This window comes from Nomascus leucogenys, chromosome 5 (genome assembly GCF_006542625.1).
Source record: "Nomascus leucogenys isolate Asia chromosome 5, Asia_NLE_v1, whole genome shotgun sequence".
NCBI classification, from domain to species: Eukaryota; Metazoa; Chordata; class Mammalia; order Primates; family Hylobatidae; genus Nomascus; species Nomascus leucogenys.
Window position 1 is genome coordinate 64197785 of NC_044385.1, and position 26046 is coordinate 64223830.

Consider the following 26046-nt stretch of genomic DNA (forward strand, 5'->3'; position numbering starts at 1 on the left):
ATAAAGCTACTATGAGTATTTGTTTACAAGGCTTCTTGTGAATATTAGGCTTTCGTGTGGCGTAGGTAGATATTTAGGGGTAAATTGCTGTATGTTTAATTGTATAAGAAACTGCCAAGCTCTTTTCCATAGTGGTTGTATCATTTTACATTCCTACCAGCAATGAGTGACTTCTGGTTACTCCACATTTTACCCACACTTGGTGTTTTTATTTTTTATTTTTATTATTATTTTTTATTTTATTATTATTTTTTGAGACGGAGTTTTCGCTCTTGTTGCCCAGGCTGGAGTGCAATGGCGCGATCTCAGCTCACTGCAACCTCTGCCTCCCGGGTTCAAGCGATTCTCCTGCCTCAGCCTCCCAAATAGCTGGGATTACAGGCATGTGCCACCATGCCCAGCTAATTTTGTGTTTTTAGTAAGATGGGGTTTCTTTTTTTTGTTTGATTTTTTGTTTTTGAGACGGAGTCTCGCTCTGTCCCCCATGCCGGAGTGCCCTGGCGCGATCTCGGCTCACTGCAAGCTCTGCCTCTCGGGTTCACGCCATTCTTCTGCCTCAGCCTCTCTAGTAGCTGGGACTACAGGCGCATGCTGCCACGCCCGGCTAATTTTTTGTATTTTTAGTAGAGACGGGGTTTCACCGTGTTAGCCAGGATGGTCTCGATCTCCTGACCTCGTGATCCACCTGCCTCGGCCTCCCAAAGTGCTGGGATTACAGGCGTGAGCCACTGCACCCGGCCGTAAGACGGAGTTTCTACGTGTTGGTCAGGGTGGTCTCTAACTCCAGACCTCAGTTTGGCCTCCCAAAGTGCTGGGATTACAGGCGTGAGCCACCGCGCCCAGCCTATTTTTAATTTTTTGTTAATTTGCTTTTTGAGGCAAGTCTCCATGTGTCACCCAGGCTGGAGTGCAGTGGTTCCATGACGGCTGCTACAACCTCTGCCTCCCGAGTTCAAGTGATTATTGTGCCTCAGCCTCCTGAGTAGCTGAGACTACAGGCGCCAGCCACCATGTCCGGCTAATTTTTTTTGTATTTTTAGTAGAGACAGGGTTTCACATGTTAGCCAGGATGGTCTCGATATCCTGACCTTGTGATCCGCCTGCTCAGCCTCCCAAAGTGCTGGGATTACAGGCGTGAGCCACTGCGCTCAGCCCCCCCTTGTTCATTTTTAATTGGGCAGATTGTCTTCTTACTGAATTATCAAATCTAGATATGTCTGTGTTATAAATCTTCTTCCCAGTCTGTGGCTTGTTTTTTTTTTTTTTTTGAAATGGAGTCTCGCTCTATCGCCCAGGCTGGAGTGCAGTGGCGCAATCTCGGCTCACTGCAAGCTCCACCTCCCGGGTTCACGCCATTCTCCTGCCTCAGCCTCTCTGAGTAGCTGGGACTACAGGCGCCCGCCACCACGCCCAGCTAATTTTTTGTATTTTTAGTAGAGACGGGGTTTCACTGTGGTCTCGATCTCCTGACCTCGTGATCCTCCCGCCTCGGCCTCCCAAAGTGCTGGGATTACAAGCGTGAGCCACCGCGCCCAGACTGTAGCTTGTTTTTAAATTTTTTCTTTTATTTTTATTTATTTATTTTTTTGGGAGGGGGGACACAATCTTGCTCTGTCACTCAGGCTAAAGTGCAGTGGAGTGATCTCGGCTCACTGCAGCCTTGACCTCCTGGGCTCAAATGATTCTCCTTCCTCAGCCTGCTGAGTAGCTGGGACTACAGGCATGTGCCATCACGCCTGGCTAATTTTTTGATTTTTTTTTTGTGATGATCTTTTTTTTTTTTTTTAATAATTTTTTTTGCACACAAAAACAATAAACATTTTCTAAAAATACATACAAACAAAAAGATGCGTATCAAACATATTAGGAAGGTTACACATGGGAAGTCGGGGAATAGAAATGGGGGGTGGGAGTTAAAATAAATGAGAGAGGGACTTTATATGGATCAGTGATAATAACTCAATCCTCTATTTGACAAAGAAGAGGGAGAAGGAAGAGGAAGAAAAAGAAAGTGGGATAAAGGATCAGAAAGGGAGGAAACTAGAAAAAATTAGAGTATGACTCCAGGGTAGACCTGTTTTGTTGTCACTGAGTTGGTTGGTTGGTTTGTCTGTTGCATTTTTCATGTTTCGCCAAGTTGGCCAGACTGGTCTTGAACTCCTAGCCCGAAGTGATCAACCCACCTCGCCCCCCAGAGTGCCGGGACCACAGGCGTGAGCCACCACGTCCAGCCCCCACATTGCTTCTGGCCTCCGTGGTAGACCTCCCAGATGGAGCGGCCGGGCAGAGGCGCTCCTCACTTCCCAGACGGTGGGTGGCCGGGCAGAGGCGCTCCTCACTTCCCAGACGATGGGTGGCCGGGCAGAGGCGCTCCTCACTTCCCAGACGGGGCGGCCGGGCAGAAGCGCTCCTCACTTCCCAGACGGGGCGGCCGGGCAGAGGCGCTCCTCACTTCCCAGACGATGGGTGGCTGGGCAGAGGCGCTCCTCACTTCCCAGACGGGGCGGCCGGGCAGAGGCGCTCCTCACTTCCCAGACGATGGGTGGCCGGGCAGAGGCGCTCCTCACTTCCCAGACGGGGCGGCCGGGCAGAGGCGCTCCTCACTTCCCAGACGATGGGTGGCCGAGCAGAGGCGCTCCTCACTTCCCAGGCGGGGCGGCCGGGCAGAGGCGCTCCTCACTTCACAGACGATGGGTGGCCGGGCAGAGGCGCTCCTCACTTCCCAGACGATGGGTGGCCGGGCAGAGGCGCTCCTCACTTACCAGATGGGGAGGCCGGGCAGAGGGGCGGCCGGGCAGAGACGCTCCCCACCTCCCAGACGGGGCGGCGGCCGGGCAGGGGCTGCAGTCCCAGCACCCTGGTAGGCCAAGGCAGGCGGCTGGGAGGCGGAGGCTGCCGCGAGCCCAGACCACGCCACCGCACTCCAGCCCGGGCAACACCGAGGACCGGGTGAGTGAGACTCCGTCTGCAGTCCCAGTACCTCGGGAGGCTGAGGCGGGCAGAGCACTCGGCGTCAGGAGCTGGCGACCAGCGTGGCCAAGATGGCGAACGCGCGCCTGCAGCCAAAGGAGAAAAAGGAGGCAGCGGTGGCGCGTGCCGGCAGCCCCAGGCAGTCCGCGGCGCGGGCAGCAGCGAGCCGAGTAGATTGCAGTCTGGGCCACAGAGGGGAAGAAAAGAAGAAAGAAAGAAAGAAAGGAAGGAAGGAAGGAGGGAGGGAGGGAGGAAGGAAGGAAGGAAGCTGATTTTTTTTTTTTTAAAGTAAATATGAGGTATTGCTATGTCACCCAGGCTGGTCCCTAACTCCTGAGCTTAAACTGTCCTCCTGTCTTGGCCTCCCAAAGTGCTGGAATTACAGGTGTGAGCCATTGCATCTGTAAAGTTTTTTAACTTTAACAGTGACTCTCAAAGAGCAGATGTTTTTATATTTTATCAAATCCAAATTTCATCAGTTTTTTTTTCTTGTATGTTTTGTTCTTTTTGTGTCCTTGTATGATCTTTGCCTAAGATTGCAAAGCTTTTCTCATGTTTTCTTGAGAAATTTTATAGCTTTTACATTTTATACATTTTGAGTGTGACGTAAAAATCCTTGTTATCGTGCAGGTCTCCAGTTGTTCCAGCACCATTAATTGAAAAAATTTATGATTTCCCCTTTGTTGCCCTGTTACCCTTGCATCTTTATTAAAAAGCCTGGAAAAAAAAAATCTATACTTTTTTGTTTCATTGACCAGTTTGTCAGTTCCAAAATTGCACTTGCTTAATTACCATATTTACCCTAAGCTTTGAAATCAGGTAGTATAATCATCCAATTTTATTTTTTCAAAAATGTTTTTGGCTATTTAGGTTCTTTGTATTTGCTTATTGTATGGTGCTGTCAGCTATTAGTTGGGATCATTCAGATGTTTTAGGGTTTAGGGAATTTAGGGTTTAGGGAATTGATCCCTAAAATTTAAAAACTTTTGTTTCCTGGCTCCATGGAGCTTAGTTGCTGATTTGTAAGCATTTTAAAACTTATTTTCAACTATTAAGCATTGATACTAAAACTGAAATTCATGCAATATCTGCTGTTTTACAACACAATCTTGTCAGAGGCTTTGCTCTTATTCTCTTTCCTTAGAGAATGCTCTTTCTTCAGATTGTCATAGATCTTGCTTTTCCATTTTATTTTTATTTTTTAATTTTTTATTTTTTATTTTTTTTCGTAATTTTAATAGAGCTGGGGTTTCATCATGTTGGCTAGGCTGATCTTGAACTCTTGGCCTTAGGTGATCTGCCTGCCTCAGCCCCCTGGAGTGCTGGGATTACAGACGTGAGCCATTACTCCAGGCCTACTTTTTGTATTTTTTGTAGAGGTGGATTTTGTCATTTTGTCCAGGCTGGTCTTCAACTCCTGAGCTCAAGCAATCCGCCTGTCTCAGCTGGCCTCAGCCTCCCAGAGTGCTGGGATTACAAGTGTGAGCCATTGTTCTTCTCTGTTTTTTTTTTTTTTTTCTTTGAGGCAGTGTCTCAGTGTGCCTCCCAGGCTGGAGCGCAGTGGCATTATCACAGCTCATTGCAGCCTCGACCTGCTAGGCTCAAGTCATCCTCCCACCTCAGCCTTCCAAGTTGCTGGGACTATAGGCATGCACCACCACACCCAGTTAACTAATGATTTCTTATTGATAGCTTTTTTTTGGAGACAGGGTCTTACTCTCACCCAGGCTGAATGCGATCATAGGTCACTACGCCCTCGACCTCCTCAGGCTCACATGATCCTCCCACCTCAGCCTTCCGAGTAGCTGGGACCACAGGCATGTGCCACCACACTTGGCTAATTTTTTTACTTTTTGTATTTTTGCCATGTGGCCCAGGCTGGCCTTGAACTCTTGGGCTCAAGCGATCTGCCCATTTTGGCCTCCCAAAGTGCTAGGATTACAGACACAAGCCACCGCTCCTGGCTGGTAGGATTGATTGATTGATTGATTGATTGATTTGAGACAGGGTCTCGCTCTGTCACTCAGGCTGTAGTTCTGTGGCATGTTCTTGGCTCACTGCAACCTCTGCCTCTCGGGTTCAAGCAATTCATGTGCCTCAGCCGCCTGAATAGCTGGGATTATAGATGTTCACCACCATGCCTGGCTAATTTTTATATTTTTAGTAGAGACGGGGTTTCACTATGTTGACCAGGCTGGTCTTGAACTCCTGACCATAAGTCATCCGCCTGCCTCGGCCTCCCAAAGTCCTGGGATTATAGGCTTGAGCCACTGCGCCCAGCTGCAGGCTTGCTTTTTAAAACTCTTTTCTGCACACTTTTCCTGTGCAGAAGAGTACAAAAATAATTTTGTACTTTTCCTATTTTATATTTATATTTGAAAGGGATTACTTTTTCCAACATTTTATTTGCTTTATCATATCTTTCCATTAAATGAGATTACTTTTAGACAAAAAAAAATTCTTTAAGAAAAACATTATACTATTTTCATTGCCTGTTGAAAATAATGAGTTATCTAGGAAAACCTGCTGATAAGTATGAATTGCTACTTAACTTTTTAGGAAAGCACCATTAACCCTTGATATACTATCAGTGCTAATTGGATCCAGTTTTAGTTTTTTGCTTTCTTTTTTTTGTAAAGATTGATATTTCCTTATTTGTTATTTGTAGTTATTTGTAAAGATTGATACTTCCTTATTTCTTAGAGGTCTTCAAAAGAACAAAAAGAAAAAATTAAAAAAAATTAAAACAAGCTGAGTGTAGTAGTAGGCACCTGTAGTCCCAACTACTCTGAAGGCTGAGGTTTGCTTGAGCCCGGGAGTTCGAGACTAGCCTGAGCAATGTCGTGAGACCCCTGTCTCTCAAATAAAAGAAAAAAAAATTAGATCCCTTTTCTTAAAATTACCACATGGATCTGTTGTGTCATTTTGTAAATCTAAGATATCATTATCAGATCCTAGTGATTTTTTCTCCATCATAAAATATTTTATTAATATTGTCATCCTGGCAATTATTATTATTTTTGAGATAGAGTGTCATTCTGTCACCCAGGGTGGAGTGCAGTGGCATGATCTTGGCTCACTGCAACCTCTACCTTCTGGGTTCAAGTGATTCCTGTGCCTCAACCTCCTGAGTAGCTGGGATTACAGGTGTGCACCACCACACCCAGCTAACTTTTGAATTTTTACTAGAGACGGGCTTTCACCATGTTTGTCGTGGCTGCATCCTGGTAATTATTTTATCATTACTATTCAACTATTCTCAACCATGCTTATAAATATGCAGTTGAGCTAAAATGAAAAACCATCACAAAATGGTACATGTCTACAAGGGTGATTCAGTGCAGAAATAAATTGTCATCATTACACATTCTTCATTTTAAAAATTATGTGTAGCTTGGGCAACATGGCAAAACCCTATCTCTACAAAAAAAATAAAAAAAATTAGCCAAGCATGGTGGTGCACACTTGTAGTCCCAGGTACTTGGGAGGCTGAGGTGGGAGGATCACTTGAGCCTGGTAGGTCGAGGCTGCAATGAGCAGTGATCATGCCACTGCATGGCAGCCTGGGCAACAGAACGAGACCCTGTCTCAAAAAAAAGAAATTACATGTGCAAAATATTGCATTATCTTTTAAGCCACCTTTTTTTTTTTTTTTTTAAGGCAAGTTCTGCTCTCACCCAGGTTGGAGTGCATTGGCACGATCATAGCTCATTGTAACCTGGAATTCCTGGCCTCAAATGATCCTCCCACTTCAGTCTGCCAGAGTGCTAGGATTACAGGCACAAGCCACCTTGCCCAGCCCTTAAGTCACCATGTTTTTTTAGTACTGTATATCCTACCTTGTTTTCACAGTTCTAAGGAAAGATCAGCCACAATGAGGAAAGATCAGTCACAAATATGTAGTTCATATTATATATAATTACAGAAAACATGAAAACCCCAGATGTATACCAGTTGGTATGGTTAAAAAAATTATTGTGCATGCATGCGGTGCGTAAAATGGTGCCATTTCACATTGAGTACATTGGATATCTGAAAAAAAGCATGTATAGGTCATTCACTTTATGTAAGTTATGCATATATCCAACAGAAAGGCAAGTCTTAAGTGGTTTTCACAAAAATGTGATCAGAGCTCCTCTCCATATGTTAGGATTTCAGGGGCCTTGTTTCTTCTACAAAACTTGCTATTTAAGTTTTTTCACAATGAAACATTTTTCAAGTTTTTTTGTAAATAAATTAACACTTTAAATTTTAGTATTTTCAGGCCTGAAAGAACACTGAAATACTTTTTCTCCCTCTTACCCCCTGAAAAAAACCTTCAGTTTCTTTTTTTCTGAGACAGGGTTTCAGTCTGCTGCCCAGGCTGGAGTGCAGTGGTGTGATCTCTGCTCACTGCAACTTCCACCTCCCGGATTCAAGCAATTCTCGTTCCTCAGTCTCCTGAGTAGTTGGGACCACAGCTGCTGCCCCGCCACCATGCCCGGCCAATTTTTTGTATTTCTTAGTAGAGATGGGGTTTTACCATGTTGGCTAGGCTGGTCTTAAACTCCTGACCTCAGGTGATATGCTTGCCTTGGCCTCCCAAGGTGTTGAGATTACCGATGTGAGCCACCATGCCTGGCCGACTTCACTTTCATTTAATGAACTCTCTTTACCAAGAGCTGTGCTAAGTGCCACCTTTCTTCTTTCGTTATCCTAACAACCCTATGATGCACTGCTATCCCATATTACCAATGAGAAAACTTCGGCTAGCGCAGGTGAACCTCCTAGCCAAAAGCTGTGCAGCTCATAACCTGCTCTAAACCCTAGGGCCTCAGTCCCAAAGCCTCTCTCTCTCAATTCTTCAAGATAACCAAACTAATCATTGACTTGGTGGTAAAATGGGGAGAAAAACAAAAACCCAAGCAGTAACTTCAGATTTAACATTATGGTTGAACACTTTGTTTCTTTTTGGTCTGTTTTCTACTTATTATATACTTATATTTGCAAAAAGAGTAACCTGGACAGACGTAGTTGCTCATGCCTATAATCCTAGCACTTTGGGAGGCTGAAGCGAGAGGATATCTTGAGCCCAGGAGGTTGAGGCTGCAGTGAGCTGTGATCACCCCACTGCACTCCTGCCTGGACAACAGAGTGAGACACTGTCTCAAGAAAAAAGAATAAATTTAGTTATTATACCTATGGTAAACAGAATATGAGTTTTTTTTTTTTTTTTTTTTGGAAACAGTTTTGCTCTTGTTGCCTAGGCTGGAGTGCAATGGCACAGTCTCAGTTCACTGCAACCTCCACCTCCTGGGTTCAAGTGATTATCCTGCCTCAGCCTCCCAAGTAGCTGGGACTACAGACATGCACCACCATACCCAGCTAATTTTTTGTGTTTAATAAAGACGGGGTTTCACCATGTTGGTCAGGCTGGTCTCAAACTCCTGAGTGATCCACCTGCCTTGGCCTCCCAAAGTGCTGGGATTACAGCTATGAGCCACCGTGCCCGGCCTTAGGTTGAGTTTTATAAATTTTGGTTATACCTAAAGATGCAAGTGAAATAAACAAGATGAGTCAGAAAATGGACAAAGGGAGCTTCTATAGGGAGTGGTGTAGGTACAATGAAACCATAGATAGAAGCACATTTTAGCATGTGTTTCTTTTTTTTTTTTTTTTTTTTTTTTTTTTGAGACGGAGTCTCGCTCTGTCGCCCAGGCTGGAGTGCAGTGGCGCGATCTCGGCTCACTGCAAGCTCCACCTGCCGGGTTCACGCCATTCTCCTGCCTCAGCCTCTCGAGTAGCTGGGACTACAGGTGCCTGCCACCACGCCCGGCTGATTTTTTGTATTTTTAGTAGAGACGGGGTTTCACCATGTTAGCCAGGATGGTCTCGATCTCCTGACCTCGTGATCCGCCCGCCTCAGCCTCCCAAAGTGCTGGGATTACAGGCGTGAGCCACCGCGCCCGGCCTTTAGCATGTGTTTCAATAAATAAAAATAGGACACAGTCCCTTAAGTAATTCCCTTGTACACAATACATACTCATGTTCCTTGGTCTTTTTATGTTGTGTAATTAGATGAATGTGGTTGTGATTGATTTTTTTTTTTTTTTGAGACGGAGTCTCGCTGTGTCACCCAGGCTAGAGTGTAATGGCACGATCTCGGCTCACTGCAACCTCTGCCTCCTAGGTTCCAGCGATTCTACTGCCTCAGCCTCCCGAGTAGCTGGGACTACAGGCGTGTGCCACCATGCCTGGCTAATTTTTGTATTTTTTTAGTAGAGACGGGATTTCACTATATTGGCCAGACTGGTCTTCAACTCCTGACCTCGTGATCCACCCACCTCGGCCTCCCAAAGTGCTGGGGTTACAGGCGTGAGCCACCGCGCCCAGCCTGATTGATCTTTACTCACTGGTTTATGTCTCTTCAGAAGTGGAATTGTAGGAGCAAGATGATATATAGACAGAGTGGTAGAGGGAGACTTTATAAACTTGTTTGTGTCGATTAAGTTCCCTCTTAGAAATCTGTACTTCTCCTCTCCCGTACTGTGTAAGAGTTGTTTAGTGGCCCAAACTTACATGTGAAAAGTTTACAATTTGTTAAAATCTCTAACATATTTGAGAATACAGAGATGTCAGAGTTTTCTCTTAATTCTGATTACAGTTTCCCTTGGCTTCATATACTTTTGTCGTTTCTGATGAATGACATATCATCTGCTTAGTTCATTTTTCCATCTTAATTCTGTTTCTGAAGTTTCTTTGAAGGGGGATGGTCTTGTGTTACTGGAGGGGTTTGCTTGTTTCTTTGTTGGCCTCTGCTCAGGTGTACCTTTGATTCTGTTACTGTTCTATGTTTGTGGCCCTGCCATAGCTTCCAGCGGATGAATGGTCCATAAAATGCATCATCTTCATTTTGGCCCTGGGCCTTTTTGGGTACTTTTAGAAGTACCACATCTTAAGTCTCTTTACCTTTGGGTTCCTATTCAGTTTATCTGAGGTTTCTATAATCCCATTCCACCACTCCATGATATTCCATACCTGCTTTAACTGTTTCCTTAAAATGTCTTCACTAACTCAGTAATAATTTTGAAAAGTTATTTTGTGTCTTTTCTTACATTTAGGATCTAAAGTCTTTGTTAATCTCTGGTATTATGTGTAAGAGAAGCTTTTGGAGTCCAAAAACCCTTCATCTCTCTAACTTAGTTTTTTCTCTCTGAAGCATCACTGTTTTGAAGGTAGTATAATAGATTTTAATGATGCTTGCATGGTGATGAGCCGATCCCAAAGGAAATTTTAATATCAGTGTGCCATCCATTCCACTTATTCCTCTTCCCCTCCATGAACTCTCCTTTTCTCCTATTTTACTGAAGAAAACAGTAAAGAAGGAGGGCCTCTAGTCATATCTTTCATCACCCACTCTTCTTGTCATTTCCTTCTTCTCCCAACTTTTCTCCTTGAATGTCTGGTGTCTTCTGCCTTCCCTTTTTCCCTTTTTGTCTGCCTAACATCTTTTATTTTTAGTTTTCTTTTTATTTAGAGATGACGTCTTGCCTTATTACCCAGGTTAGAGTGCAGTGGCTGTATCATAGCTCACTGCAGCCTCAAATTCCTGGGCTCAAGTGATCCTCCCACCTCAGCCTCCTGAGTAGTGTATGCCACCTGGCTAATTTTAAATTTTATTTATTTATTTATTTATTTATTTATTTATTTATTTGAGACGGAGTTTCACTCTGTCGCCTGGGCTGGAGTGCAGTGGCGTGATCTTGGCTCACTGCAACCTCCATCTCCCGGATTCAAGCGATTCTCCTGCCTAAGCCTCCCGAGTAGCTGGGATTACAGGCGTGCACCACCATGCCCAGCTAATTTTTTATATTTTTAGTAGAGACGAGGTTTCACCATGTTGGTGAGGCTGGTCTCAAACTCCTGATCTCGTGATCCGCCCGCCTCAGCCCCCCAAAGTGCTGGGATTACAGGCGTGAGCCACTGTGCCCAGCTAATTTTAAAATTTTTTATAGAGACAGGGTCTCATCTTTCCCAGGCTGATCTCGAATTTCTGGGCTCAAGCCATCTTCCCCGCCTTTGCTTCCCAAAGCGCTAGAATTACAGTTTTGTGAGCCACTTTGCCAACATGTTTTAGGTCAGATTTTCAGCTTTAACTTTTTTTTTTTTTGGTGACAGAGTCTCACTCTGTCGCCCAGGCTGGAAGTATGGTGGCGCAATCACCACTCACTGCAACCTCTGCCTCCTGAGTTCAAGCGATTCTCATACCTCAGCCTCCTGAGTAGCTGGGACTACAGGCGTGTGCCACCACGCCTGGCTAAATTTTGTAGTTTTAGTAGAAACGGGGTTTCACCATGCTGGCCATGCTGGTCTCAAACTCTTGACCTCAGGTGGTCCACCTGCCTTGGCCTTCCAAAGTGCTGGGATTACAGGTGTGAGCCACTGTGCCTGCTGGCCAACATTTTTAAGAACTTTCTGAACAATACTGATAGATACAGGGAAACTGGGTGGTGGGCACAGATGGGTGGGTTGAGGTGGTGGGACATGTTGATGATAAAGATACTTAGAAAATGTCTCACTTGAGAAAAATGTCTCAGAAGTATCATTTGTACTCATAAAAATCAATCAATAGCTGAAGCAGTGGCTATGATGATGACCACACATATAAAACATGGGTTAGGTACAAATTCGTTTTCATTATACTTTGTAAATGTTAACTATAGCCGTTATGCTGGTTCATAATTGTTGCTTTATTTACTCCTCTTTTTGTGGCTTTTGACATGCACCTCTCTGTGACTCAGTAAATGTTTATTGACTGATTTTTTTTTTTTTTTGTGATGGAGTCTTGCTGTGTTGCCCAGGCTGGAGTGCAGTGATGTGATCTCGACTCACTTCAACCTCTGCCTCCCAGGTTCAAGCAATTCTCCTGCCTCAGCGTCCTGAGTAGCTGGGATTACAGGCACACACCACAATGCCCGGCTAATTTTTTGTATTTTCAGTAGAGGTGGAATTTCACCATGCTGGCCTGGATGGTCTTGAACTCCTGACCTCAAGTGATGTGCCCGCCTTCGCCTCCCAAAGTACTGGGATTACAGGCGTGAGCCACTGCTTCGGCTGTTGACTGATTTTTATGAGTACAAATGATACTTCTGAGACATTTTTCTCAAGTGAGACATTTTCTAAGTATGTATCTTTATTATTATAAAACATTTCTTTTAAGACGGTATTAATTCTTGGCACTGTGTTAATTTTTATGAATGCTTTCATACCTATCCAGGACCCCTCGTCCAGTCATTGTGGAACCCATGGAACAGTTTGATGATGAAGATGGCTTGCCAGAGAAGCTGATGCAGAAAACTCAACAATATCATAAGTAAGATTTTATTAATAGATAATTTGTATATGTGCTATTAAGGGTGTTCATTACATTTGTTTTCAAATATTGGATTGTGAGGTGTTCTGTTTATATAATCTGGGTAATAGAGTGGTCTAGTCTACATGGAATGCTAGTTTTCTTTTCTTTCTTTTTTTTTTTTTTTTGAGATGGAGTCTTACTCCTGTCGCACAGGCTGGAGTGCAGTGGCGTGAACTCTGGTGAATTGGCCTTCTGTTCCCTGCTTCCAGATTCTATTTTCCTGCCTTATCTCTCCACTTAGAGATGTGATCCTCATAAATCTTTATGGGAGGCAGAGGGACCGATGGTCTTTTTTTCTGTAACTGCTTCATGCTGACTTGGGGCGTAGTCTCTACCTATTTGGGATCATGGAACTCTCGCCCTGCTCTATCTAATGGAGGCAGGGTAGTTTCTTCATGGCTAGGGGTGGTGTCTTCGCCTGTAACTGGCTGGAGCCTTTGTTGCATGATCATCTGAAGCGTGATGGTCTGTCATGGGTTCCAGTGGGTGCACAGTTCCAAAAGTGTGGAGGGACCCTTCTCAGTTGTGAGACCGTGAACCCAAAGTTCAAGGTCCCAAAGTTTTGTTGTAGTATGGATGGCAGTCTTTTTTTTTGAGACGGAGTCTCACTGTTGCCCAGGCTGGAGTGCAGTGGCGCAATCTCAGCTCACTGCAACCTCCGCCTCCCAGGTTCAAGCGATTCGCCTGCCTCAGCATCCCAAGTAGCTGGGACTGTAGGCATGTGCCACCATGCCCGGCTAATTTTTTTGTATTTTTAGTAGAGATGGGGTTTCACCGTGTTAGTCAGGATGGTCTCAATTTCCTGACCTCGTGATCCACCTGTCTTGGCCTCCCAGAGGCCAAGACGTGAGCCACCATGCCCGGCGACTGTCTTTGACGTTTCCAGAAGATTCAAACCATAAAACACTTTCTTAGGACCGGGCACGGTGGCTTACGTGTGTAATCCTAGCACTTTGGGAGGCCGAGGCGGGGCAGATCGCGAGGTCAGGAGTTTGAGACCAGCCTGACTAACATGGTGAAACCCCGACTCTACTAAAATTACAAAAATCAGCCGGGTGTGGTGGCATGCGTCTGTAATTCTAGCTACTCAGGAGGCTGAGGCAGGAGAATTGCTTGAACCCAGGAGGTGGAGGTTGTGGTGAGCCGAGATCGCGCCACCACACTCCAGCCTGGATGACAGCGAGACTCCGTCTCAAAAAAAAGGTTTTCTTTACCCTTTTGCCAGCATGCCAGGCTTCTGTGTTCTCTCTCCCTGAGCGGCCGTAGCGAACCTGCTTGACTCTTCCTCCTGGCTGGCTCACCAAAATATGTTAACGGTGGAGAGTATCCAAGTTCTTGGCGTCTTGAACAAAGAATTGGACAAAATGCTCAAACAAAGCAAGGAAGGAACGAAGGGTTTTATTGAAAATGAAAGTACCACTCCACAGTCTGGGAGTGGGCCTGAGCATAGGCCCTCAAAGGCCTACTTATTTATTTTTTAAGACAGTCTCACTTTGTCACCCAGGCTGGAGTGCAGTAGTGCAGTCTCAGCTCACTGCAACCTCCACCTCCCGAGTTCAAGCGATTCTTGTCCCTCACCCTCCTGAGTAGCTGGGATTAGAGGCGTGCACCACCACACCCAGCTAATTTTTGTATTTTTAGTAGAGATGGGGTTTACTGTATTGGCCAGGCTGGACTCGAACTCTTGACCTCAGGTGATCCACCCACCTCGGCCTCCCAAGGTGCTGGGATTACAGGTGTGAGCCACTGCGCCCGGCCCACTTGTTTATTACATAAATAAAACTTGGAGCGCCTTTGTGTTAGCCACCGTTCTAGGTGCTAGCAGTGTAGTCAAGCAGGTAGTTAGATTTATAACCAGGATTTAGAGCAACTGTCCTGGCTGGATTTATGAACATGACATTTTGAAGTCAAAGGACCAAACCTTGAACCTTGGAGTTCTTTAGTGTGTAGAGATTGGGAAGATCAGAAGGAATCAATAATGACTGAGAAGGGAGCATTCATTCATTGGAATGGGGGAAGAACCATCATACTGTTGTGACTGTATCCTGGAAGCAAGGGAGGAAAGTATTTCAGGGAGGAAGCATTAGCATTAGCATTGATTATAATTCATATCTGTTTTTTTTTTTTTTGAGATGGAGTTTCACTCTTGTTGCCCAGGCTGGAGTGCAGTGGCGCAATCTTGGCTCACTGCAACCTCCGCCTCCCAGGTTCAAGTGATTCTCCTGCCTCAGCCTCCCAAGTAGCTGAGACTACAGGCGCACGCAACCATGCTCAGCTAATTGTTGTATTTTTAGTAGAGATGGAGTTTCACTATGTTGGCCAGGCTGGTCTCGAACTCCCGACCTTGTGATCCGCCTGCGTCGGCCTCCCAAAGTGCTGGGATTACAGGCGTGAGCCACCACGCCTGGCCTAATTAATATCTATTCTAATTTCCTTTGCAATGCTATTTCTCTTTCTCTTTTTTTGAGACAGGGTCTGGCCCTGTTGCCCAGACTGCAGTGCAATGGCATGGTCATGGCTTACTGCAGCCTCTGCCTCCTGGTCTCAAGTGATCTTTCCACCTCAGCACCCCCCAGGTAGCTGGGACTACAGATGTGGGCCACCATGCCCGTCTAATTTTTTAATTATTTTGTAAAGAGTTTCATCATGTTGCTCAGAGTGGTCTCGAACTCCTGGGCTCAAGCGATTTGCCCGCATTGGCCTCTCAAAGTGTTGGGTTTACAGGTGTGAGGCACTGCACCTGGCCACAATGCCATTTTTTAAAAGAGTTCCTGTGATTTCCTCTTCACTTAACTTTTTCCTTGTTATAGGTCACCATTACAAATTTGAAATAAAGCATACGTTTGGATTTGGGAGTTAAGAGAACTAGAAGTACAAGGTTGTTGTAAGAATAGACTTTATAGGCAATATTTGTTTATATAGTTAATGATATCAGCAAAATTTAAGAGCTAGTTATGGCTGGGCGTGGTGGCACACACCTGTAATCCTAGCACTTTACTTTGGGAGGCCGAGGTGGGTGGATCACGTGAGGTCAGGAGTTCGAGACCAGCCTGGCCAACATGGTGAAACCCTGTCTCTACTAAAAATACAAAAATTAGCCGGACGCGTTGGCGTGCGCCTGTAATCCCAGCTATTTGGGAGGCTGAGGCAAGAGAATCTCTTGAATCTGGGAGGTGGAGCAGAGATTGTGCCACTGCACTCCAGCCTGGGTGACAGAGTGAGACTGTCTCAAAAAAAAAAAAAAAAAGAGTTAGTTATATTCCCACTTTTATTACTAAAGATTTAGATTTATTCACAGAAAAAAATGCTCACAAGGCTGGGCGCAGTGCCTTTCGCCTGTAATCCCTGCACTTTGAGAGGCCAAAGCGGGTGGATCACCTGAGATCAGGAGTTGGAGACCAGCCTGGCCAACATGGTGAAACCCCATCTCTACTAAAAATACAAAAAATTAGCTGGGTGTGGTGGCAGGAGCCTGTAATCCCAGCTACTTGGGAGGCTAAGGCAGGAGAATCACTTGAACCTGGGAGGCGGAGGTTGCAGTAAGCTGATATGGCGCCGCTGCATTCCAGCCTGGGCTACAAGAATGAAACTGTCTCAGAAAAAAAAAGAAAAAGAAAATGCTCACAGAACATAAGAGCCAAAATTCAAATTCACTTGCACCTTCAAATAATCATGTTATTTCAGTGTTTTTTTTTCCTTTGGGAGAAAATAAATAATTTAAAAATATAGTCAGTCTTTGACTTCGGAACTGCTGACCAATAAACAATTCTTTTAGAAAAATTAGTGGTTGGTAGATTCTCCCAATCTTTCCCACTTTCCAGTCAGTGCTTTAAAAAGAAAGAAATCCAAGTAGGTTTTTCAGATATAGAGTCCCTAGGATCATGGCTGTCTTTGATTTTTCTTCATATGCTTCTGCATATCTTTCCCTCTCTTGTTATTACATCTTTCCCTCTGTGACAGCCTTCTCTTTTCTCTCTCCTAGATTTGTCATACCCACCCCTCCTCACCTCCCTACCCCAAAATAAAAGTTAAAATTTACATTTATAGCAAGGTGTCTATGCTTTTATTCATGGAGTGGGGATTGTTTTCCCATGAGTACTTTTAAATACAGGCTGTTATAGGTGAGACTAATTGAAGATATTTATGCAAAATTTTTTTTTTTTTTTTTTTTTTTGAAGAGTTGCCTGTCAGGCTGGGTGAGTGGTGCATCTCGCTCACTGCAAGCTCGCCTCCCGGTCACGCATTCTCCTGCCTCAGCCTCCGAGTGCTGGACTACAGGCGCCCCACCCGGCTATTTTTTTTTTTTAGAGACGGTTCACTGTGTCTCATCTCCTGACTCGTGATCCCCGCCCGCCCCAAGTCTGGTACAGCGTGAGCCACCGCCCCGGCAAAAATTCTGAAAGTTGGCTGGGTGTGGTGACTCCCACCTGTAATCCCAGCACTTTGGGAGGCAGAAGCATTGCTTCCAGGAGTTTGAGACCAGCCCAGGCAACAAACATAGTGGTACCTCATCTCTACAAAAAATACAAAAATTAGCTGGTCATGGTGGCATGCCTCTGTAGTTCTAGGTACTCTGCAGCCTCAGGTGGGAGGATTGCTTGAGCCTGGGAGGTTGATTTGGCAAGTGAGCCTTTTTTCTTTCTTTTTTTTTTTTTTGAGATGGAGTTTTGCTCTTGTTGCCCAGGCTGGAGTGCAGTGGCACAATCTTGGCTCACTGCAACCTCCGTCTCCCGAGTTCAAGCGATTCTCCTGCCTTAGCCTCCCGAGCAGCTGGGATTACAGGCACCCGCCACCACGCCTGGCTGATTTTTGTAATTTTAGTAGAGACGGGGGTTTTGCCATGTTGGCCAGGCTGGTCTTGAACTCCTGGCGTTGTTATCCACTTGCCTCAGCCTCCCAAAGTGCTGGGATTACAAGTGTGACCTACCACGCCCGGTCTTGGCAGTGAGTCTTAATTGTGCCACTACACTCCTGTGAAACTGAGCAAGACCCTGTCTCAGAAAAACCCAATGCAACACCACCAACAACAAAAATTCTTAAAAGTGAAAAGAAAGGCTGGGCACGGTGGCTCACGCCTGTAATCCCAGAACTTTGGGAGGCTGAGGTGGGCAGATCACAGGGTCAGGAGTTCAAGACCAGCCTGGCCAACATAGTGAAACCTGTCTCTACTAAAAAATACAAAAAATAAGCCAAGCATGGTGGTGGGCACCTGTAATCCCAGCTACTCGGGAGGCTGAGGCAGGAGAATGGTGTGAACCCGGGAGGCGGAGGTTGCAGTGAGCTGAGATTATACCATTGCACTCCAGCCTGGGCAATACTGTGAGACTCTGTCTCAAAAAAAAAAAAGTGAAAAAAAAATTGCGGACCAGGTGTGGTGTCTTGTACCTGTAATTTTGGCACTTTTGGAGGCTGAGAAATGAGGATTACTTGAGGCCAGGAGTTTGAGATAGTCATATTTTTTATATGTCTCTAAAATAAATATTTACATATATATGTATATATGAAAAAAATGACTTTCAAATACATTCATAGCCCTTTATTTGGTAATTTGTTAATTTTATTCAAGAAATATATATTAAATGTATATACTGCACTCTAGGTACTTGAGGTACAGCATTTAACAGTCACATTTGATGTTGTCAGTTGAGTTCATAGTCTATCAAGAGAAAGAGATATTAAATAATTAACTACAATGGTAGTAAGTTAGGCCTTGATTTTTGGGGCCTACCCAATTAATTGGCACATAACATTCAATAAAATCTAGCTGGTTTTACTAGAAAAACATCTGATCCAGACAGTTAATTCATATTCATATGTTCCAGACTTTCTTTTTTTTTTTTTTTTTTTTTTTTTTTTGAGACGGAGTCTTGCTCTGTCACCCAGGCAGGAGTGCAGTGGCAGGATCTCAGCTCACTATAAGCTCTGCCTCCTGGGTTCACGCCATTCTCCTGTCTCAGCCTCCTGAGTAGCTGGGACTACAGGTGCCTGCCACCACGCCTGGCTAATTTTTTTGTATTTTTAGTAGAGACAGGATTTCACCACGTTAGCCAGGATGGTCTGGATATCCTGACCTCGTGATCTGCCCGCCTTGGCCTCCCGGAGTGCTGCGATTACAGGCATGAGCCACTGTGCCCAGCCTGTAAAATATTTCATTGACTGAAAACCAGAAAATGAAACCTCCAAAAGCAGAAATTTTGCAGGTAATAATTAGGAGAATGCAGGTTGTAGCAACAGATTGTGTAAGTTTGAATCATTGTTCCATTATTAGTTGAACATTCTTGGGCAGTTCTTAAACTCAGGCCTGTAATCACAATATTGTCACGAGGTAATTCATGTAGACACGGTGTCTCACACGGTGTCTTGGACATTGTAAGTGCTTGTTCTCATTTGTTGTTTTATCTTTTAAGCATACATTTCTGTATGTTTTAATGTTAATTTAGGGAAAGAGAACAACCACCACGCTTTGCTCAACCTGGGACATTTGAATTTGAGTATGCATCTCGATGGAAGGCTCTTGATGAAATGGAAAAGCAGCAGCGTGAGCAGGTTGATAGAAACATCAGAGAAGCCAAAGAGAAACTGGAGGCAGAAATGGAAGCAGCTAGGCATGAACACCAATTAATGCTCATGAGGCAAGGTAAACATGGATTTTCATGTACATGTGGTATGATTTTTTTTTTTCCCCTTAAGTGTGTGTACCATTCATGTACTACTGTGTAAAGTGCCATTTAGGAGTTTAGAGGTAAAGTTGGAACTCAACATATTAGGTGTGAAAATCTCCCTTTTCCCAGGTAACTTCTCTTAAAAAAGAACACAACTTATTAAAAGTTAGTTTTCTTTGCCAGGCGCAGTGGCTCATGCCTGTAATCCCAGCACTTTGGGGGGCCAAGGCAGATGGATCACCTGAGGTCGGGAGTTCGAGACCAGCCTGACCAACATGGAGAAACGCCATCTCTACCAAAAATACAAAATTAGCCAGGTGTGGTGGTGTGCACCTGTAATCCCAGCTAGTTGGGAGGCTGAGGCAGGAGAATCGCTTGAATCCAGGAGGCAGAGGTTGCAGTGAGCTGAGATTGCATCATTACGCTCCAGCCTGGGCAACAAGAGCAGAACTCTGTCTCAAAAAAAAAATTAAAAAGTTAGTTTTAACTTATGCAAGTAGTATTGTTGGAGGTAATTTGCGGGTATTAAATTGTGCCAGTATCAAATACATGATTCTCTTGGCAAACAGAAACATAGCAGGCAAATTTTGGTAGGTAGACATGGCACATAGAGGATTTTTTGTTTGATGAGAAGAATAATTTGGACAAATGCTGGCTATTTAACATTATTATTACATGTTTGAAAGAATACAGATGGATAATCTGGTAGAGATGAAAAAGATTCATTTGTTCAAATTGATATGGGGATTTAGGAAAAGTTAGTAATTGGCAAGAATATATATATGTAGAATATATATATATAGTATATATATAGAATATATGTAGAATATATATATATAGAATATATATAGAATATATATAGAATATATATATAGAATATATATAGAATATATATAGAATATATATATAGAATATATATAGAATATATATAGAATATATATATAGAATATATATAGAACATATATATAGAATATATATATAGAACATATATAGAATATATATATAGAACATATATAGAATATATATATAGAACATATATAGAATATATATATAGAACATATAGAATATATATATAGAATATGTATATATAGAATATATATATATGTGTATATATATATATATATTTTTTTTTTGAGATGGAGTCTTGCTCTGTTGCCCAGGCTGGAGTGCAATGGCGCCATATTGTCTCACTGCAACCTCCACCTCCTGGGTTCAGGCAATTCTCCTGCCTCAGCCTCCCAAGTAGCTGGGAATACAGGCACACACCACAATGTCCGGCTAGTTTTTTTGTATTTACCTTCTCTTGGCTGTCCCCAGAAATCAGGGTACCACAGCTGCCTGCCTGAATTTCTGCATTAGCGTTCCTGCTGAACGTTTCTGCCGTCTAATCTTGACTTTCTTTAAACCATTCTGTATACTAGATTCAGTATTTTTCTTAGCAGGTGAAAATTTGATCATTCTTCTCTAAATCCTTTTGGGTAAATTCTCATTTACTTTAGAATGAAGTGTAGGTTTTTTTTGGTATGTGTGTTCTAGTATTTCGTACATCACTATTCAGTAAATGTTTATTGAGCAATTATGATCAAGTCATTGAGTAACCGTGCTGATGCCACATACGTTAAAACAAAATCGAGCCCAGCAAACAATAGAAACTAGTCAGGTGTTTTGGTTTAATTTGGACCCTAAGCTTGGTAGTTCTATAAGTTCACTCTTCTGACAAAATTGAATTCATTTATATCTTAGAGTAGATTTAAAGGTAAACTGTCATTAGCCAGATGTGGTGGTGGGGCGCCTGTAATCCCAGCTACTTGGGAGGCAGGGAATTACTTGAACCCAGGAGATAGAGGTTGCAGTAAGCCAAAATCACGCCACTGCACTCCAGCCTGGGCGACAGACAGAGCGAGACTCCATTTAAAAAAAAAAAGATAAACTGTCTTTTATTTTGTGGAAAATTTGCAAGTTGTTATTTGAGATGAAGGTACTGAATCATTCATTAGCTGTTAGATCTGGAAGAGAGTTTTTTTTTTTTTTTTGAGACAGAATCTCACTCTGTCGCCCAGCCTGGAGTGCAGTGGCATGATCTTGGCACACTGCAACCTCCGCCCCCTGTGTTGAGGCAATTCTCGTGCCTCACCCTCCCTAGTACACCCTCCCTGGGACTACAGGTGCGTGCTACCATGCCCGGCTAATTTTTTTGCTTTTTTAAAATTTGAGATGGAGTCTCACTGTTGTCACCCAGGCTGGAGTGCATTGGTGTGATCTTAGCTCACTGCAACCTCCACCTCCAGGGTTCAAGTGATCCTCCTGCCTCAGCCTCCTAAGTAGCTGGGATTACAAGTGTGTGCCTCCACACTTGGCTAATTCTTTGTATTTTTAGTAGAGATGGGGTTTTACTGTGTTGGCCAGGCTGTTCTTGAACTCCTGACATCAGGTGATCCGCCCGCCTCGGCCTCCCAAAGTGCTGGGATTGCAGGCATGAACCACCGTGCCTGGCCAGTTTTTTTGTATTTTTAGTAGAGATGGGATTTCTCCATGTTGGCCAAGCTGATCTTGAACTCCTAGCCTTGAGTGATCTACCTACCTTGGCCTCCCATAGTGCTGGGATTACAGATATGAGCCACCGTGCCCAGCCAAGAGATCTTAAAGTTTGTCCAGTCCAGTGGTTTTGAAATTTTATTACCCATTAGAATCATCTTGGAAATTTTCGAAATTTCGTTTCTTGAGCTCTGTGGTTGCCCTAGCCCTTCTGTTCAATATGAATTGTTTTCCCTTAGCCTGCTAGGCACTTCTGCCATTTTGTTTCCCACCTACCTACAGTTGTGCCTTAGTTAGATAATAATGTTGATTAGATGTGGAAGCATCTGTACTAAAGATTCGTGTTGATGCTACAAACAGTGGTATAACATTCACTAATTTAGCACATCTTTAATGTCAGTTATGGGAGACACAACTGAAGTACTGAGGATATATTGATGGCAAAGAACATTTCTTTAGACTTCAGTTTTTTCTTGAGCTCTTAGAAAACTTTGCCCGAAGGTATTTTGATGTTTGAAGTAGAGTAATTTTGCAAAGTTATTTATTTCCCGTGAGTTTTTTTGTTGTTTATCGTGTGTGTTCATTTAAAGTCTCTGTTAACAATATCTTAGTTTATAATATTAGAAAATCACATTGCCTGTTGCATCCTCCTCCCTGCTTGTGGGTTCACTTGTGCCGAAGTACTTGTACTTATTTGATCCAAAGTCTGCAGTTGGATTGATCCAAAGTCTGCAAATTTCAGTTGTAGTTTGTTTAAAAATTTAAAAAGTTACAACTTCCTTCCATTTGTTCTACAATTTTGTATTTCTTTTTTTTTTTCTTTTTTTGAGACAGACTTGCTCTGTCGCCCAAGCTGGAGTGCAGTGGTGCAACCTCAGCTCACTGTAACCTACCTCTTGCCTTCTGGGTTCAAGCGATTCTCCTGCCTCAGCCTCCCAGGTAGCTAGGATTACAGGTGTACACCACCACGCCCAGCTAATTTTGTATTTTTAGTAGAGATGGGGTTTCACCATGTTGGTCAAGCTGATTTCGAACTCCTGACCTCAAGTGATCTACCCGCCTTGACCTCCCACAGTACTGGGATTACAGGCATGAGCCATGTACCCAGCCTACAATTTTATATTTCATCTAGCATTTCTAAGGATGCATTCAGGTTGAGGAGAGACTGTGATTAATCTTAGTTGTGTGGTTCCGCAGAAACGCGTATCATGACATATCATGGAAGGAGAAATCTCGAACAATAGAGAAAAATTGTCCCCCTATTTACTACCTTCTGCTTTTTTGTAGGAATCACTCTTCTGTATTTTAAGTCTCTTTTGTATCCTTTAATGAAAAAAAATTTGCATGTCATTAGATGTTTTTGTGTATTTGTAAGCAAAAAACCCAAGAATCGTAACAACAAAACAAACTGGCTGGGCGTAGTGGCTCATGCCTGTAATTCTAGCACTTTGGGAAGCTGAGGTGGGAGGATTGCTTGAGTCCAGGAGTTCAAGACTAAACCTCAGTAACATAGTGAGACCCCATCTCTACCAAAAGTACAAAAATTAGCCGGGCATGGTGGCATGTGTCTGTAGTTGCAGCTACTTGGGAAGGCTTAGGTGGGAGGATCACCTGAGCCTGGGAGCTTGAGGCTATAGTGAGCTGTAATTATGCCACTGTACTCTAGCCTGGGTGACAGAACGAGACTCTGTCTCCAAAAAAAAAAGCTGTTTACCTTTTCTGTACCTTTTTTACTTTCTACATGAATATATATGTAAATATCCGCCTTATATTTTTAATGGCTGTATGATATTCTTTTATATGGGTATAATTAGTTTAGTTCATCCTCTTTCGATAATAATTTCTCTTTTCAGTTTGTTTTTAAAAGTAGTGCTGCAAAGAATATATATGCACGTGTCAGAAAATTTTTGTTAATGTTGATTTTTTTTTTTTGAGACGGAGTTTCACTCTTGTTGTCCAGGCTGGAGTGAAATGGCGCCATCTCGGCTTACTGCAACCTCCACCTCCTGGGTTCAAGCAATTCTCCTGCCTCAGCCTCCTGAGTAGCTGGGATTACAGGCATGCGCCACCATGCCTGGCTAATTTTGTATTTTTAGTAGAGACGGGGTTTCTCCATGTTGGTCAGGCTGGTCTCGAACTCCTGACCTCAAGTGATCCGCCCGCCTCAGCCTCCCAAAGTGTTGGGGTTACAGGTGTGAGCCGCCACACCCAGCCGTAAATGTTGATTCTTATTGAACACACGGGTACCTTACAATAATAATTGTTTCATTTATACTTTACTGATAATTATTTAGTCCTTTCTAGATTCAACTCCCATTACATTAAAAAAAAATTTTTTTTTTGAGATGGAGTCTCACTCTGTTGCCCAGGCTGGTGTTCAGTGGCACAATCTCAGCTCACTACAACCTCCGGCTCCCAGGTTCAAGTGATTCCCCTCCCTCAGGCATGAGCCACCATACCTGGCTAATTTTTGTATTTTTAGTAGAGACAGGGCTTTGCCATGTTGGCCAGGCTGGCTCAAACTCCTGGCCTCAAGTGATCTGCCCGCCTCAGCCTCCCAAAGTATCAGGATTACAGGCGTGAACCACTGCGCCTGGCTTCATTACATTAATTTTTTTAACATTTATTTATTTAAAAATTTAGAGACGGAGTCTCGCTCTGTTGCCCAGGCTGGAGTGCAGTGGAGTGCAGTGGCGCAATCTTGGCTTACTGCAACCTCTGCCTCCGTGTTTCAAGTGATTCTCCTGCCTCAGCCTCTTGAGTAGCCTGGATTACAGGCGTGTGCCACCACACTTGGCTAATTTTTGTATTGGTAGTAGAGATGGGGTTTCACTATGTTGGTCAGGCTGATCTTGAACTCCTGACCTCGTGATCTGCCCGCCTCAGCCTCCCAGAGTGCTAGGATTATAGGTGTGAGCTACTCGGGTAGCTGAGGCAGGAGAATCGCTTGAACCAGGGAGTCGGAGGTTGCAGTGAGCAGAGATCGCACCACTGCACTCCAGCCTGGCGACAGAGCGAGACTCCGTCTCAAAAAAAAAACAAACAAAACAAATATGTTGCTCTGAGCCCTTCTTAAAGAAATCAACAGAGGATAAACATCACACAAGAACAGAACAGTCATGCCTGAACCTACTTGAGATATTAGGATTTAAATACATGTGAGGTTTATGATTAAAGAATATTAATGCAGACAGGAGATTGAGACCATCCTGGCTAACATGGTGAAACCCCATCTCTATTGAAAATACAAAAAATTAGCCGGGCCTGGTGGTGGCACGCACCTGTAGTCCCAGCTACTCGGGAGGTTGAGGCAGGAGAATTGCTTGAACCCAGGAGGCGGAGGTTGCAGTGAGCCGATATCACGCCGCTGAACTCCAGCCAGGGCGACAGAGAGACTCCATCTCAAAAAAAAAAAAAATTAATTCAGTGTCATAAATCTGGACAGATCAGAGGTAAAATAAAAACTGAAAGAAAAATAAAGAGACTAGTATTTTTAGAAAATAAAATTGTTAGATCAGAAGTTATACATTCAGTTTTCATGACTTGTGCAATTTTAAACTGAGAAAACACTGTCTCACAGTCTAGCAAATAAAATTTTAGTTTGTTTATATTCCTTTTTTCTGTACCTGTATTTATGATACATTGAAATTATAGCATATAATTTCATGTAATTTTATCATTAAATTTGTTAGGACAGCATTTTAATTAATTAATTAATTAATTAGAGACAGTCTTGCTCTGTCACCCAGGCTGGATTGCGTTGGCACAGTCTCTGCTCACTGCAACCTGTGCCTCCCACGTTCAAGTGATTCTTCTGCCTCAGCCTCCTTGAGTAGCTGGGACTACAGGCGTGTGCCACCATGCCCGGCTTATTTTTGTAGTTTTAGTAGAGACAGTGTTTTGCCATGTTGGCCAGGCCGGTCTCAAACTCCTGACCTCAAGTGATCCACCCGCCTCGGCCTCCCAAAGTGCTGGGATTACTTTGGGAGGCCGAGGCAGCCTCCCACTTTGGTAAGCCACTGTGCCCAGCCAGGAAAGCATTTCAAAGTGTTATTTGGTTTAGTAAGTAATAAGTAATACTGTAGATGATGCCTTCCTGTCTGTAGATGGCTTTGTTTTATTTTATTAAGAAAAATTCCTGAGTGTAATTTCCTGGATCAAAAGATAAAGACATCTCTAGTTGGGCCAGGTGCGGTGGCTCACGCCTGTAATCCCAGCACTTTGGAAGGCCGAGGCAGGTGGATCACAAGGTTACGAGTTCAAGACCATCTGGCCAAGATGGTGAAACCTCGTCTCTACTAAAAATACAAAAATTAGCTGGGCGCAGTTGTGGGCGCCTGTAATCCCAGCTACTTGGGAGGCTGAGGCAGGAGAATTGCTTGAACCTGGTAGGCAGAGGTTGTAGTGAGCCGAGACCTTGCCATTGCACTCCGGCCTGGGCAACAAAGCGAGACTGCGTCTCAAAAAAAAAAAAAGAAAAAAAAA

General features: G+C 43.8%; 1 protein-coding gene across 6 annotated transcripts in view; it reads left to right on the forward strand.

Annotated features, from left to right (window-relative positions):
* PSPC1 (paraspeckle component 1) overlaps window positions 1-26046 on the forward strand; it is a 152929-nt gene that overhangs the window by 57573 nt on the left and 69310 nt on the right. For all 6 annotated transcript variants that reach the window (XR_004030136.1, XR_004030137.1, XM_030813288.1 and 3 more), the window contains 2 exons: window positions 12227-12322; window positions 18805-19001. Coding sequence is in view for 4 of the 6 variants with exons in the window: in XM_030813288.1 (XP_030669148.1) it covers window positions 12227-12322; window positions 18805-19001 (293 nt within the window). In the remaining 2 variants the exon portion in view is untranslated. The remainder of the gene's footprint in view (window positions 1-12226; window positions 12323-18804; window positions 19002-26046) is intronic.